Below are 14,035 nucleotides of genomic sequence, written 5' to 3' on the forward strand. Positions count from 1 at the left end.
GGCGGCGCTTCCTCCCGCCCGCCCGCCCTCCCCGGGGAGTCTCCCCGCCCGCGCGCGCCCTCCCCTGCGCGCCCCGCCGTTTAAAGCCCGGCGCGGAGCGGGCGCCGCTCACTGCCCCGGCGGCCCCAGAGCAGGCGGCGCGGCGCGGCGGTGGCGCTGCCGAGAGCCGGTCCCCCGACGCCCGGCGGCCGCCAGCCCGCCCGCCCGCGCGCTCGGCGCTTCCTCCTCCTTCTTCTCTTCCTCCTCCTCCTCCTCCTGTCCACCGGCGCGCACAGCCACACTTCCTCCCGGCGGCCCCGGGCGCGCTCCGGGACACACGCTCCGGCTGCCTGCTCCGTCCGCGGCGTGCACCCCAGGTCCCTCTCCATCCGGCCTCCGGGACCGAGACACCCCGATCGTGTCGCCTACCCCTGCTTGGCGACCGGGGTGAGTTACCCACCCAATACCCGGTTGTGCACCCGAGGCAAAGTCGTCAGTGCTGTAAGTTTTTTTTTTTTTTCCTTTCCCGGTCGCTGCCCCGGGACCTGTTGCGGGCACCGGCGGGGTTTCGGGGAGTGATCGGGGCCGTGGGGTGAAGGGGTGTATGTGTGGGTAGGAGGGGAGGTGTTCGCTAGGGCTGGGCGTGCGAGCTGCACCCGGGAGCTCTGACTTAAGCCAGGGCGCTGGAGGGGGTCACCGGTTCTCCTCTTCCCCTCCGCCGACCTACGCCCGGGCAAGTCTTGGGTTGGCGGGGGAAAGCGAGCAGCCGAGTCCGGGGTGAATTCAGCTCGGCTCCCCGCAGCCTTCGGGGGCCCAGCGCGCCGGGGATCCTTTGCCTACTTTGGACCGGGCTCCCGGGAGAGAGGGTGGTGGTGGGGGACAGGTGAGACCACGCGCACACCGCCCGCTCCCCCCCACACATGGGCACGGCCAAATGAATGAAATTGATTTCTGAAAAAAACTCGTCTTTCTTTCTTTCTTTATTTATTTTTCTCGTGCATTTTAACCCTTGAGTGTGACTTAGTAATTTTAAAGGATAGGAGTTGGTGGGCGGGGTGGAGATGAAACATTGAACTTGTTGGACGTGGACCTTGGTGTCTGTCGCTCTCACAGTCAAGGCCAGCCGTATTAAATAGCGTTGGAACTGTTATAGAAACGACTGTATGGCGCAAGCTATTATTATTATTATTATTTGGTAAGCTCTTTATAATGTTGCTCCATTGTTATCCACATGGTAATTGCCTGAGAACATGTGCCTAGATTTGTTTTTCTCTCATGGGATTGAGATGACTCCTGAAACCTGGTGAGGCCAAGGTGCTCCGAATACTGTGAACGCCAAGAGCCTTGCATAATAAGCAGCAGCGAGTGAGCTGCAGTGACTGACTAGAAGCCCTTTTGATGCCCACAGTAATAGCAGCCCTTTTCTGTGCCTCCTTTGTACATGCAGGTTAAGGATTATGTGTGCATTTTTCTTGGCCACTTCCTTGGTATGCAAATATTGTCTCTGGGGCCTCGGAAAAAAAAAAAGGCTGGAAAGAATGATTTACTTTTTGTTAAAAGTCTGTTTAGTGACTGTATAAATGACTTCTGTGGATATTTTGATGTTTGCATAATTCTAAACCAGAAAGCAAGTTGTTCCCCCTTGGGACTTCACGTGTAACTTTTATTTTAATCCTACTTCGCTGATAATATGTGAGGCTGTGTCAGTGACAAGCCTTTCCAGTTGGATGGTATCCAAGATGATAGGGTGAGCTCTTCCTTCTGGGGCAACCTGGAAAATGCAGCCGTGTAAACACAGGATGCAGAGATCTTGTATCCTGAGGTCCTCTAGACAAACTGTTTTCTTAAGTGTACACCTGGCTGTGCATATGTCGTTTTACAGCACCCCGAGTCTCATGTTCCAGTCCCGAAAGCTCCCAGCTCAGCCTGCAATCGCTTTGATGCCGCTGTGCCTTTCTTGGCTCTTAGCCCAAGAGGAGACAGCCTCCTAGGAGTATTTAGACACTCTTTTGAGGTTTAGTCTTCAAATCTTCCTCAAAAGAATTCAGATTGAATGCACTCATTCAAATGGCATCCACAGTGGTGGAGTGTGGAAGATGCGAGTTTATACATCTGAACATCTCCTAAGCCTCCTGCATTGACAGAGGCTCCTGGGGAAGGTCATGCTTCAGAGCTTTGGGCCTTGCTTGGTTAAGATGGACTAGGCTGGGGTGGAATGGATGGGCGGGTGCCTCCTGCTCATCATTTCCCTGCTCATCTCATCATTGTCCTGTGGAGTCCCTGGAGAGCTCTGGGTGCTTTGCAAAAGTCTTCCTCACACTGGAGCTTTGTGACTTTGTTCCATTTCACCATGTTTACTCATAGTGAAAAGTAACATTCCAAAGACAAAGAAAAACAAGTTACATCACCTAATGATACGGGCAGCCCAGTGTCAGAGACATGTTAGACACCCACCTTTGTTTTCTGTGCCAACCTGTACAGCCAGTGGGGACAGTACAGGTTGGTGTTCTTGCCCAAGAATCTCACTAGTAAGTCATTCATTTGCATTTATTAATAATTCCTGGGGTAGACATAAAAATGAAATGACTACCTGAATGACTGAAGAACAAATAGCTGGTGTCAGTTGTGCTCCAAGGACTGGCTGTTCTGTGGTGAGAGCAGATGCGGAAACCAGCCCGCCCTTCAGGAATAAACAACTTCAGGAATGCTTGGAGAGGCAGGATCTTTATTCCTTTGAAGTGACAGAGAAAGATATATATATAGAGAGTGCTAGGGGGTAATTCTATTTTTTTATGATGGATAATAGGCATTTCCTATATCATTACCCTACAGTTTTCTTACGGCAGAAAGCCAAGAGATAACATTAGATTCTCTGTAACTTCAATTTAGATAACCAGGAGAACATGTTAGTCAGCCATTTATAAATTCTAGGGTGGTCCTAAATTAACAATAGCTGGTCGAATGCACATGAACGTGCAGACACACACACACACACACACACACACACACACCCACCCTATGTTTTTTTTTTTAAATTTAAATAAAGCAGTGTTTGCATTGCAAATTCCCAATATGCAGGTGCCAGATCTGCAGGTATATAAGAACAAGTCCTGGTGATGGAGTGTTTAATCAAAGAGGGGGTGGATGCATCCTTTGTTCTTGTGACTGGTTTTTCCAAGAATTGGTATAGAGCAGGAAGAACAGAAAAACAGCACGAGTTTGCTACTCAAAATACTATTCCTTTTATGTACCAAATCCTCATTTTGGAAGCTGTCCAGGGTCAGCAAGGTGGGTGGTGACTGTGGCCAGCCAGCATCCATCCTGTGCATTCGCTGAAGCCTGTTGATCAGCGTATGGAAACATTTCTGTCCCTGTGCATTTAGGGCCTTGTAGGGGTGGGCTGTGTGGACAGAATTGACCTGTTAATGTTTGACCTTTGCAGGAGTTTGGCAGTTACTGTGGATGCAGGGTCTGTATCTTAGTAAGGGAATTTTTAATGGAATTAATTAGTAGGTATTTGCTTTACACATGGCTTTATGCTACACAGGGCATTAAAGCTGGTGCCCTCCTGGCGTTACGAGAGCAGGAGGCTTGGCATTTTAAGTGGCCAGCAGTGAATCAGCTGGCCTGGCACAGGGGCCTGTGAGAATGAGACATGCTCCCCTTGGCTTCTGCTGACTTACGTACTCAAGAACTTTGGGATCCCGAAAGCTGGCAGTCAGGTTTTCCAAGATGAACCTGCTTTTAAGGAGCGCTCTTTCCCTGTCTCCCTCCAGCGGCGCATGGGTCGGGTATCTCCAAGGAATGCCTCTCCTTCCAGGTTGTCTGTCTGCCTTTAGCTAACACACACCACTGTTCTGTCTTCTTTGTCTGAACATTGTTGTTTTCTGGTTCTGCTGCTGGGAACATGAAGAGCACCTTGTTCAATGGGTTTCGTTTTGTTCTGCTCTGTTTTCAGGAGTGGAAACAAAATGTCAGTCAGCGTGCATGAGAACCGCAAGTCCAGGGCCAGCAGCGGCTCCATTAACATCTACCTGTTTCACAAGTCTTCCTACGCTGACAGTGTCCTCACTCACTTGAACCTTCTACGCCAGCAGCGTCTCTTCACGGATGTCCTTCTGCATGCTGGAAATAAGACCTTTCCTTGCCACCGGGCAGTGCTGGCCGCATGCAGCCGCTACTTTGAGGCCATGTTCAGTGGTGGCCTGAAAGAGAGCCAGGACAGTGAAGTCAACTTTGACAACTCCATCCACCCAGAAGTCTTAGAGCTGCTTCTTGATTATGCATACTCCTCCCGAGTCATCATCAATGAAGAAAATGCCGAATCGCTCCTGGAAGCTGGCGACATGCTGGAGTTTCAAGATATCCGGGATGCATGTGCAGAGTTTCTGGAAAAGAACCTGCATCCGACCAACTGCCTGGGCATGCTGCTGCTGTCTGATGCACACCAGTGCACCAAGCTGTATGAACTGTCCTGGAGAATGTGTCTCAGCAACTTCCAGACCATCCGCAAGAATGAAGATTTCCTCCAGCTGCCCCAGGACATGGTCGTGCAGCTCCTGTCCAGCGAAGAGCTGGAGACGGAAGATGAAAGGCTTGTCTATGAGTCTGCTATTAACTGGATCAGTTACGACCTGAAGAAGCGCTACTGCTACCTCCCAGAACTCTTGCAGACAGTGAGACTAGCCCTCTTGCCGGCCATCTATCTCATGGAGAACGTGGCCATGGAGGAACTCATCACCAAGCAGAGGAAGAGTAAGGAGATCGTGGAAGAGGCCATCCGCTGCAAACTAAAAATCCTGCAGAATGATGGCGTGGTCACCAGCCTCTGCGCCCGCCCTCGCAAAACCGGCCATGCCCTCTTCCTCCTGGGAGGACAGACGTTCATGTGTGACAAGCTGTATCTGGTCGACCAGAAGGCCAAAGAGATCATTCCCAAGGCCGACATTCCCAGTCCAAGAAAAGAGTTCAGCGCATGTGCCATTGGCTGTAAGGTGTACATCACCGGAGGACGGGGGTCCGAAAACGGAGTCTCCAAAGATGTCTGGGTTTATGATACCCTGCATGAGGAGTGGTCCAAGGCTGCCCCCATGCTGGTGGCCAGGTTTGGCCATGGCTCTGCCGAACTGAAGCATTGCCTGTATGTGGTTGGGGGGCACACAGCCGCAACCGGCTGCCTCCCAGCCTCCCCGTCTGTCTCTCTAAAGCAAGTAGAGCACTATGACCCCGCAACCAACAAATGGACCATGGTGGCCCCGCTCCGAGAAGGTGTCAGCAACGCCGCGGTAGTGAGCGCCAAACTCAAGCTGTTTGCTTTCGGAGGGACCAGCGTCAGTCACGACAAGCTCCCCAAGGTTCAGTGTTATGATCAGTGTGAGAACAGGTGGACAGTGCCAGCCACCTGTCCCCAGCCCTGGCGTTACACGGCAGCCGCTGTGCTGGGGAACCAGATTTTTATTATGGGGGGAGATACAGAGTTCTCCGCCTGCTCCGCCTACAAGTTCAATAGTGAGACGTACCAGTGGACCAAGGTGGGAGATGTGACGGCCAAGCGCATGAGCTGCCACGCGGTGGCCTCCGGCAACAAACTCTACGTGGTCGGAGGCTACTTTGGCATTCAGCGGTGCAAGACTTTGGACTGCTACGACCCCACCTTAGACGTCTGGAACAGCATAACCACTGTTCCGTACTCGCTGATCCCGACTGCCTTTGTCAGCACCTGGAAACACCTGCCTTCTTAAACACAGCACGTCCCGAAGAAGGTGAGCATGAGGTAAGAAAGCGTAGCTGGAGAAGTAAGTTAGGTCTGAGTTCAGGGTGTGGAACGAGGCTTGATCCATATCACCTATACGGAAGTCATACAAAGCTATTTAAAATAAAAAGGTTTTGCACCCTCAAAACGTAACTGCTGTGTTGGACACAGTTGCAACCCCCTTAACATGAGCCAGCTGTTCTCGCCATGGGTGAGCCATAGGACCTCCTCATCCCCACCCTCGAGAACTTGGTAAAAACTCTGCCCATCCCAGAGACTGTGCTTCATTTGATCTCAGGTGGGGACCAAGCATCAGTGCGTTTAGGAACTTTTCCAGTATTGCTAATATGCAACCAGGTTGAGAACCCTGACTTCTGTTAGCCATGCCAGCGGGTGTTTATGGAATGTTCGCTATGTGCCCGGAGCAGCCTTGTGGTGGATACTATAACTAGGCGCCCTGGGTAGATGAACAAACCAGAGGTATGGAGACGGTAAGTTTCCCAAGGTGGTAGAACTTAGCCAAGTGGTAGAATAGGTCAAGAAATCCACTCTGGCTGTCAGGACCCAGGCTTCACCTGGGCACACTTAACTTGATATTCCAATTCTGCTTCCTCCAACTCTTGCTGGACTGAATAGGGTTAAAAAAAAACCAAAAAACTCATTTCTCAAATTCGTTTCTAGTTTATTCCATCCAGAAGTTGTATATTCACATATTTAAATCTATTCCCTTCAAATTACTTTCCCCTTCAGGGCGTCCATTAACTTCAGAGAACAGTCTGGGTCTGCCCTCATGGAAGGTGGCACCTTGTGCAGATAACACCCAGTCACCCAAGCCGCCCTAAGTGCGTCCTTTCAGAGTTAATCAGTCAGGCTGACTCTATTGTTGAGGCTAACAAAAGTTGTGTTCTGTGTCATATATCTGAGTACATAATAGCTGTCTTGTGTATATAAGAGTATATTATACTCTTGGCCCCAATAATTAACCCAGCCTCCACAGTTCAGCTTGGAAATGATCTTGGGCCCCAGCCTGTGTGTGTGCCTAGCAGAGAGAGCCCCGGGGACGTGCTGATTTGTTTTGGTGAGTCACGAGCTTATTGCTAATCATTAGAGACGAAAATAACTGCTTTGGAGGAACCACAATGGAAAGGAGTTCATTGCTCGGAAAATTTAGCTCCATCTTCCCCCTGGCACGTTGCACACCTCTGAAGGGGCCTTCAGAATGCAAAGAGAGAATCCAGGGGCTATTACAGTTACAAGCTGAACAAAGAAGGGTTTCATCCTCATTGCCTTTTCTTTCCTCGTGTCTTATAGCTCATTCACAAATGTCACTGGAGTTGACTTCACTTTCACGTTTCAACATTCTATTGCTTTTCGTCCCTTCAATTGTCTCCCCCAGCCTATTATAGTTAGCAGCATTTCTAGTAATACAATGTTTCCTTGCAATGAAACTTCTGCGCAGGGGCAGGAAGAGTCAGAAACCTCCTCTGGGGGAGCCACTGGCTGCCAGCATCCCACACCAAACTGGTTTTTGCAGCCTTACTGGCATCTCAGTAATCCTGAATAAACAAATTCTCTGAGAGTAGTTATTTCATTTGAGATATGAATGCATGACTCAACTCTCAAGCAGGTCTAAAGAACCTCCTAAGAAAAAAAAAAAGAAAGCACCAATTAATAGCGCATGAAGTCAGGAGTTAGTCCAGAACCAGCTGTGTATTTTGCTGAGAAGAAGTAGAAAAATTGTGAGTGGTGATGGAACATAAAAAAATGGGAATTGGGAGTCTGAGGGAGGTGGAGCAAGGTAAAGAAATTTAGGCAAAAAGAGAAGAGTGTATTCTGGCCTTAGTTTTAAATTCTAGATCTTTCTGGACTATGCTGCCCTCTGTCAAATGAGTGTTTTGAACTATCATGCCCATGAGATCTGTCCCAGTTCAGACTTGGGTGAGTTGGTAGATGGAGGAAGTGGTGGAAATACTCATCCTGTGGCTTAGTGGCTAAGATATCTACCTGCGATCCAGGTTCGATTCCCCAGGACCCATGTAAGCCAGATGCACAAAGTGGTACATGCGTCTGGAGTTTGTTTATAGCAGCTGAAGGCCCTGGTGTGGCCTTTCTCTCTCTACCTCTTCATATGTTCTGTCCCTCTCAGATAGATAAGCAAATAAGTAAAATTTTTGTAAGAAGATATCCATCCCAGAACTTGAGAATACTTCCCTTCCTTCCATGAAGTCCTTGCTCTGAGACTGTGTGCTGGTATCAGCTCTGTGTGCTGGGGAGGCCCCATTCCTTTGTCTATTAGCTGTGGTCATCCAGTTTTGGTTCTTCCCTTTTTCAGCCCAGAGTGAGTATGTTAAGGTATTTGGACCTAATCACATACTTCCGGTCCCTGGGAAACAGCAAAGAAAGGGCTGTGTTAATGTGGCAAACAACATCCTCTTCACCCTGGGTGAGAGTCAAGCACATAAAAACTGAACTTGATAGGGCCAGGTTTGCTGCTTTAAAAGGGTGACATAAGCGCCTGATCAAAGGCCCTCTTTGGGTTTCCATCAGGCAGAATGATGGTTTAAATGTCTAAAGTTTACTACACACCAGACGGCGTTTGAAACACTGAAGCTGGGCGGTGATGGAAAGACACACTCCTGAGCCTCACCTCTAACCTTCAGGAGTCCCTCTGCTCTCAGTGCTGGAGCCAACTGAATTCATCCTAGAAACCTTCCCTGGTCTGAAAGCTCATCCACCAAGGGGATTTTAACTGTCCCCTGCTGCTCTGTCAGCGGGTGGGAGGGACAAAAGGGAAATTACTTTGATTAGCTCCTATTTTTCCCAGGGCCTCACAGCCTGAACCTGACAGCACGTGGACTTCCTTCTGTTTGCTTTGTTTCTTCCCTTACACGCCCGCTCCTCCTTTCTTTCTGGCCAGTATGCAATGTCTCGACATTGTAGATGATTACAAGATGCATTCTTTTGGTCTAATGTGGATGTACAGGTTGCAGGGAGGCAGGGTTGGGGGATGACACCGTGGCCTAAAGAATGCCTTGAAGGCTTGAATCACTGTTAGGAACAGCCAAAAGCAACAACTAGGAAATGAATCAGACTTCTGCACACACACAAGCAAAGCAAGAATTCCTCCATGCAATTCATGTGCTAGTGGCCCCTTAAGAATTTTCTTTGTCTGTACTTGGAGATAGAGCACCAAGGACACATTCCTAAATGCAGACTTAGGGGCATACATACTTCAGGGACAGACCCGGGAATTTTCAAGCTCTCTGCAAAGTTCCCTGTGTGGAATAGGAAGTAAAGGAAAGGGCAGGGTGAGTGGTGATGGGTAAAGTGGAGACTTTGTGGTGCTGGTCAGTGACATTTGTGCTTGGATTTGTGTCAGTGGATTCTGTTGCATAAAAATACCACTGATGCACATGGAAGACGGCAGCCATGGGTGTTGGCTTGCTGTCCTGTGAAAGGAAGCAAGACTGATTTAGGCCATAATGAAATGTGAAGATGCTTTTTCTCGAGGTAGGGTCTCACTCTAGCCCAGGCTGACCTGAAATCCACTAGGTAGTCTCAGGGTGGCCTCGAACTTATGGTGATCCTCTTACCTCTGCCTCCCTGGGATTAAAGGCGTGCGCCACCACGCCCAGCTCTAGAAATACATTTTAACAGGAAGGTTAAGCTGGCATGGTGGCACACACACTTGGGAGGCAGAGGTGGGATTGCTGTGAGAGTTCGAGGACAGCCTGAGACTGCCGCAGTGAATTCCGGGCCAGCTTAATAGTGACACCCTACCGTGAAAAACCACTAAAAGAAAGGAATATTTTTTTTCTTTTTTTAAATTTGATTTTTATTAACATTTTCCATGATTATAAAAAAAATCCCACGGTAATACCCTCCCAAAAAAGGAATATTAATATGGCTGCCTTCTACATTCCTATATGTAAATTTAACTTGGTTTTCTTTTCCTTCCCTTCCTCCCTTCCTCCCTTCCTTCCTTCCTTCCTTCCTTCCTCCCTCCCTCCCTCCCTCCCTCCCTCCCTCCCTCCCTCCCTCCCTCCCTCCCTCCCTCCCTCCCTTCCTTCCTTCCTTCCTTCCTTTCTTTTTTGGTGAGGTAGTGTCTCTCTAGCCTAAGCTGGCTGGCATTCACTATGTATAGTCTCAGGCTGTCCTCGAACTCACAGTGATCCTCCTACCTCTGCATGTGGCACCACGCCCCAGCAAGGGGAGCTTTTTATTTCCAAAGTAAGGCTTCACTGTAGCCCAGGATGGCCTAGAACTCACAACTGTCCCTTCCTACAGCCTCCTGAGTGCTGGGATTAAAGACCAGCACCACCACGCCTAGCTTGGATTTCTTTTTCTTTTTCTTTTTTTTTTTAAGTATTTTTATTTACTTTCAAGCTGAGAAAGAGATACTGAGAGAATGTATGCACCAGGGACTTTTGCCACTGCAAACAGACTCCAAACACATGTGCCACTTTACGCATCTGGTTTTACACGGGCACTGGAGAATCAACCCTGGGCCTTCAGGCTTTGCAAGCAAGTGCCTTTAACCACTGAGCAATCGTCTCTCTAGCCCAAATGTGGAATCGCTCTGATCAATGGGTTGAGGAGGATTTGTACTTGCATTACAAGTAGAATGTTAGGAACAAGATGGTAACTTATAATAGCGTCTAAATGCATAGGTTTGAATTTGAACGGAAATATTTTTAGGAAATAAAGGAGGGTCTTCTGGACATAACTGCTCTTGTGGTTCAGCGATCAGCTTGGTACCAGCCTGCACATACACGTGCATTTAAAACTAATACTTTCAGGCAGTTTTGCACAATTTGTACTGAACACATAATCAAGACTGTTGGGAATGATATCAATGATACTGCCTATCTGTGACCACTGTTTGTTTATTTAATTTTGGGTTGCTAACAAAAGCATCTTTTTTTTTTTTAAATTTTTATTTATTTATTTGAGAGCGACAGACACAGAGAGAAAGACAGATAGAGGGAGAGAGAGAGAATGGGCGCGCCAGGGCTTCCAGCCTCTGCAAACGAACTCCAGACGCCTGCGCCCCCTTGTGCATCTGGCTAACGTGGGACCTGGGGAACCGAGTCTCGAACCAGGGTCCTTAGGCTTCACAGGCAAGCGCTTAACCGCTAAGCCATCTCTCCAGCCCAACAAAAGCATCTTAAACAATGATATCACAAATCCTTCACTTATATATATTTTTTCTTTTCCTCTTATTTTAGTTCACTCCACTTGATGAGACAACATGATCTGCTTTGAAGAAGCCAAGTTTAATGAAATGAGAGGAAAAAAAAGAGAGAGAGAGAAGTTACTACAAGACTCAAAAATACCATGGGCTGCACCTTGTGAACGCTCTTAAGTGGACATGAACGAAGGGGGAGGGGGGTTCTTCAGTGCCCAAGTAGCACATGGTTTAAATATGAATGACTGAACCTGTGATCCAGTCCATGTCTTGTAATTGTGGATTAATGTCAGCGTTAATCAGACCCTCAAAAGGAGAGAAAAGCTGGGCCTTTTCCCTTGCTGTATAGCATCCAGCATTTGATTTCCATGGGCTCCACCATTTATGTGTAAAATTTGAAATGCTTGTCACCTTCCTCTGAGGAGGGAGCTTGAAGCCTCCCCACCAGCTGCTGTTGGAGACACACAGCCAAGCACGGTCAGGAGCGGGAAGCTGATTGAAGAATGGGGGACTCGGTCGCTGGACTCCCCGCTAATCTCCAAGGGGTTGTGCCCCCCCCAAGAATGCCTCCGAACAATGGGGACATTGTTGGTAGCCTCTGTTAGATGCTCTTTGCTATTTATAAGTGACTTTAAACTTTTCCCTTGGCTGTTAAGAAGTTTGTTTTAGGTTTTAGCTATTTATTGTTCAATGCCTGCATGCTGAAACAATGCTTACGGTTGTGTTCACGTGTATGGGCGTGTGTGAATGATTGTATGTTTTGCACATTTTGTGGCTGTTGAGGTGTACTTTGCTGCACAAAAATGAAAATTTGGGGGGGGGGTTATAATTTGGAGTGTAACTAAAGGGCGGGCGGGGGAGGGGTGGGATGTTGAAATATCAAGACAGAAGGATTCCAAGACAGGAAACTTATATTACATCCCAGAGGTAGAGAGGCCACGAAGGTCACTTTGCCTAGAATCACACCTTTTAACGGCATTTTATAGGCTATGGTCATGCTGATGGTGGCCTAAATAATCAGGCAAGATGATTCTGTCCACCCGCCTGCCTCCCATCTGATTTTACCTAACTTCAATTTTAGCTACTGACTTCTGGAAAGGACCAAATTACTTCACAATTTTGTTTGTGTAATATCCTGAAACCCTTGGGTGAGGGGGGGAAACCTATGGATTAGTACTATATATAGGGCACAGGTGAAGAATTGTCCAAAGTTTATTTATTTATTTATTACCCTTGGCAAATGCTTCGCAGTAACCACAAATGGAGGGGGAAAAAAAAGTAAAATGTCAAATGTCTCAGACATGAGTTAATTCACTGAGCACATTGTTGGATCTGCACTTGTGGCTGTGGGATCTTGCTATTGGATCTAGAAAGTGCCAGTTCTCTTTAGGAAAACAATCCACGTTGGTACAATGTACACTTTAGTGTTCCCCCTTAGGCCGATCTTGAATATAGCTCTTTGGTATACACAAAGTGACATATTTGATCACAGAATGCCAAAGCATTGTAAGCAGTGACCCCATGGCTAGGTTTTCCGGTCCCACTGGGACTCGGTTGTGAATACATTCTTTGCTCTTTGGAGTGCTTGTTTACTAAACACGTGTCATGGTAGGTAGTAGTGTAAAACTCCAATAGGCGCTGCCCTTGGTGTCTGGACCCAAGTTTGCTACTTCCATCTGCCTTGGTCCGTATTTTTCACAGTGCTGCGTCTTAGGCTATAGGATTGAAGACAGATAACAACCTTTCTACATTGTGAGTGTGCTTGCCTTGTCTAATGACAGATATCCTTAACATTTCTCTCCACCTTAGTACTTTAGGCTAATTGTACATGTCTGTTCATGCCATGAATAAGTAGGCTATCGTTGGACCAAAATAAAATAAAATGAGCCATTGGAATCAAAACATCACAGTGTCAGCCCTGGTTCCTAGACATGTCCGGAGCAATGCAAATGAGTAATTGTACCCTGGTGGCATAGTCCATGTCCTTCCCTGATAGCAGTCCAGGCTCTGTAGTTAATGATGCAAATCCATCCAGGGCTGTACGCGTCACTGTGCAGCTTGTGAAAGCCGGGTGAATTTTCTGCAGCTGTTTCAAAGTTGTGGCCTGTCCTTGAATCCTGTTAATTACCGTGTGTGAGCCTGAGGGAGCCTCGCTGTAAGGGTGGGCCCCTGGCCTGCAGGGAACTTTCTAGACTCCTGCTCTTTGAATTGATGTAGGCATTTGGGCTCACTACTTGACCGTTCTCACCCTGTGAAACGTCTCACACTTTGAAGCAAATACAATTCACAGCACAGTACACACAAAAACCCTGGCATAAGACCCAGAAGGTTCTTCTTATTCTGTGAGCTGGTTGCCGTAGAAACGGATAACAAAGGGCAGCCTTCCACTTCTGGTATAATTGTGGAGCCCCTTTTCTCAGGCTTGACACCTGTCTGAATGAGAGTGATTAGAACTGCATAATATCCCTCTCTCAGCTATTAAATATGTGGTTCACGTACCAAACTGTAGAAGTTAGTAAAATGTTCATGGTCTTATGTACTAGTTTGCTACAACTACATTTTTGAGGTTTTGTAAAACTGTTACTTTTTTTTTTCACAATGTGAAACTGAAGGTCAATAAATTATTAGAGATTTTCTCTTCATTTTGGGTGTCTGTCTTTATTTGAATACAATGTAATCTTTTTAAGAAGTTAATATTTATTTGGGAGACGACAGATATGTTGCTTGTTAGACATAAGTAGATGAGAGAATGGGGAAGCTACGTTACTGCAAATGAACTCCAGACACATGTGCCACTCTGTTGATCTGGCTTTTTACGTGGGTACTGGGGAACTGAACCTAGGTCTTCAGGCTTTGCAAGAAAGTGCCTTTAACCACTGAGATCTCCCTAACTCTGTCATGTAGTTAAATTTTTTAAAAAAATTATTTGCAAGGAAAGGGGTGGGGAAACCAGGGCTTCTAGCCACTGCAAATGAAGTCTAGATACACGTGCCACTTTGTGCATCTGGCTATACGTGGGTGCTCAGAATTAAACCTGGGTCATGAGGCTTTGTAGGCAGACCCTTAACTGCTGAGACATCTCTCTAGCCCTGAATGCACTGCAACTTTAAGCACTG

General features: G+C 47.6%; 1 protein-coding gene across 2 annotated transcripts; it reads left to right on the top strand.

Moving 5' to 3' along the window:
* Nucleotides 1-240: 240 nt before the first annotated feature.
* On the top strand, nt 241-13,561 carry Enc1 (ectodermal-neural cortex 1). Of its 2 annotated transcripts, none has more exons than XM_045133825.1 (3): nt 241-480; nt 3,938-5,741; nt 10,960-13,561. In XM_045133825.1, the coding sequence occupies exon 2, from the start codon at nt 3,951-3,953 to the stop codon at nt 5,718-5,720; it is 1,770 nt and encodes a 589-aa protein (XP_044989760.1). In that variant the 5' UTR covers nt 241-480; nt 3,938-3,950; the 3' UTR covers nt 5,721-5,741; nt 10,960-13,561. The 2 variants fall into 2 exon arrangements, with proteins under 2 accessions (XP_044989760.1, XP_044989759.1); XM_045133824.1 differs by having other exon boundaries at nt 243-480; nt 3,938-5,752.
* The last annotated feature ends 474 nt before the right edge of the window (nt 13,562-14,035 follow it).

This window comes from Jaculus jaculus, chromosome 14 (assembly GCF_020740685.1).
Source record: "Jaculus jaculus isolate mJacJac1 chromosome 14, mJacJac1.mat.Y.cur, whole genome shotgun sequence".
NCBI lineage: Eukaryota > Metazoa > Chordata > Mammalia > Rodentia > Dipodidae > Jaculus > Jaculus jaculus.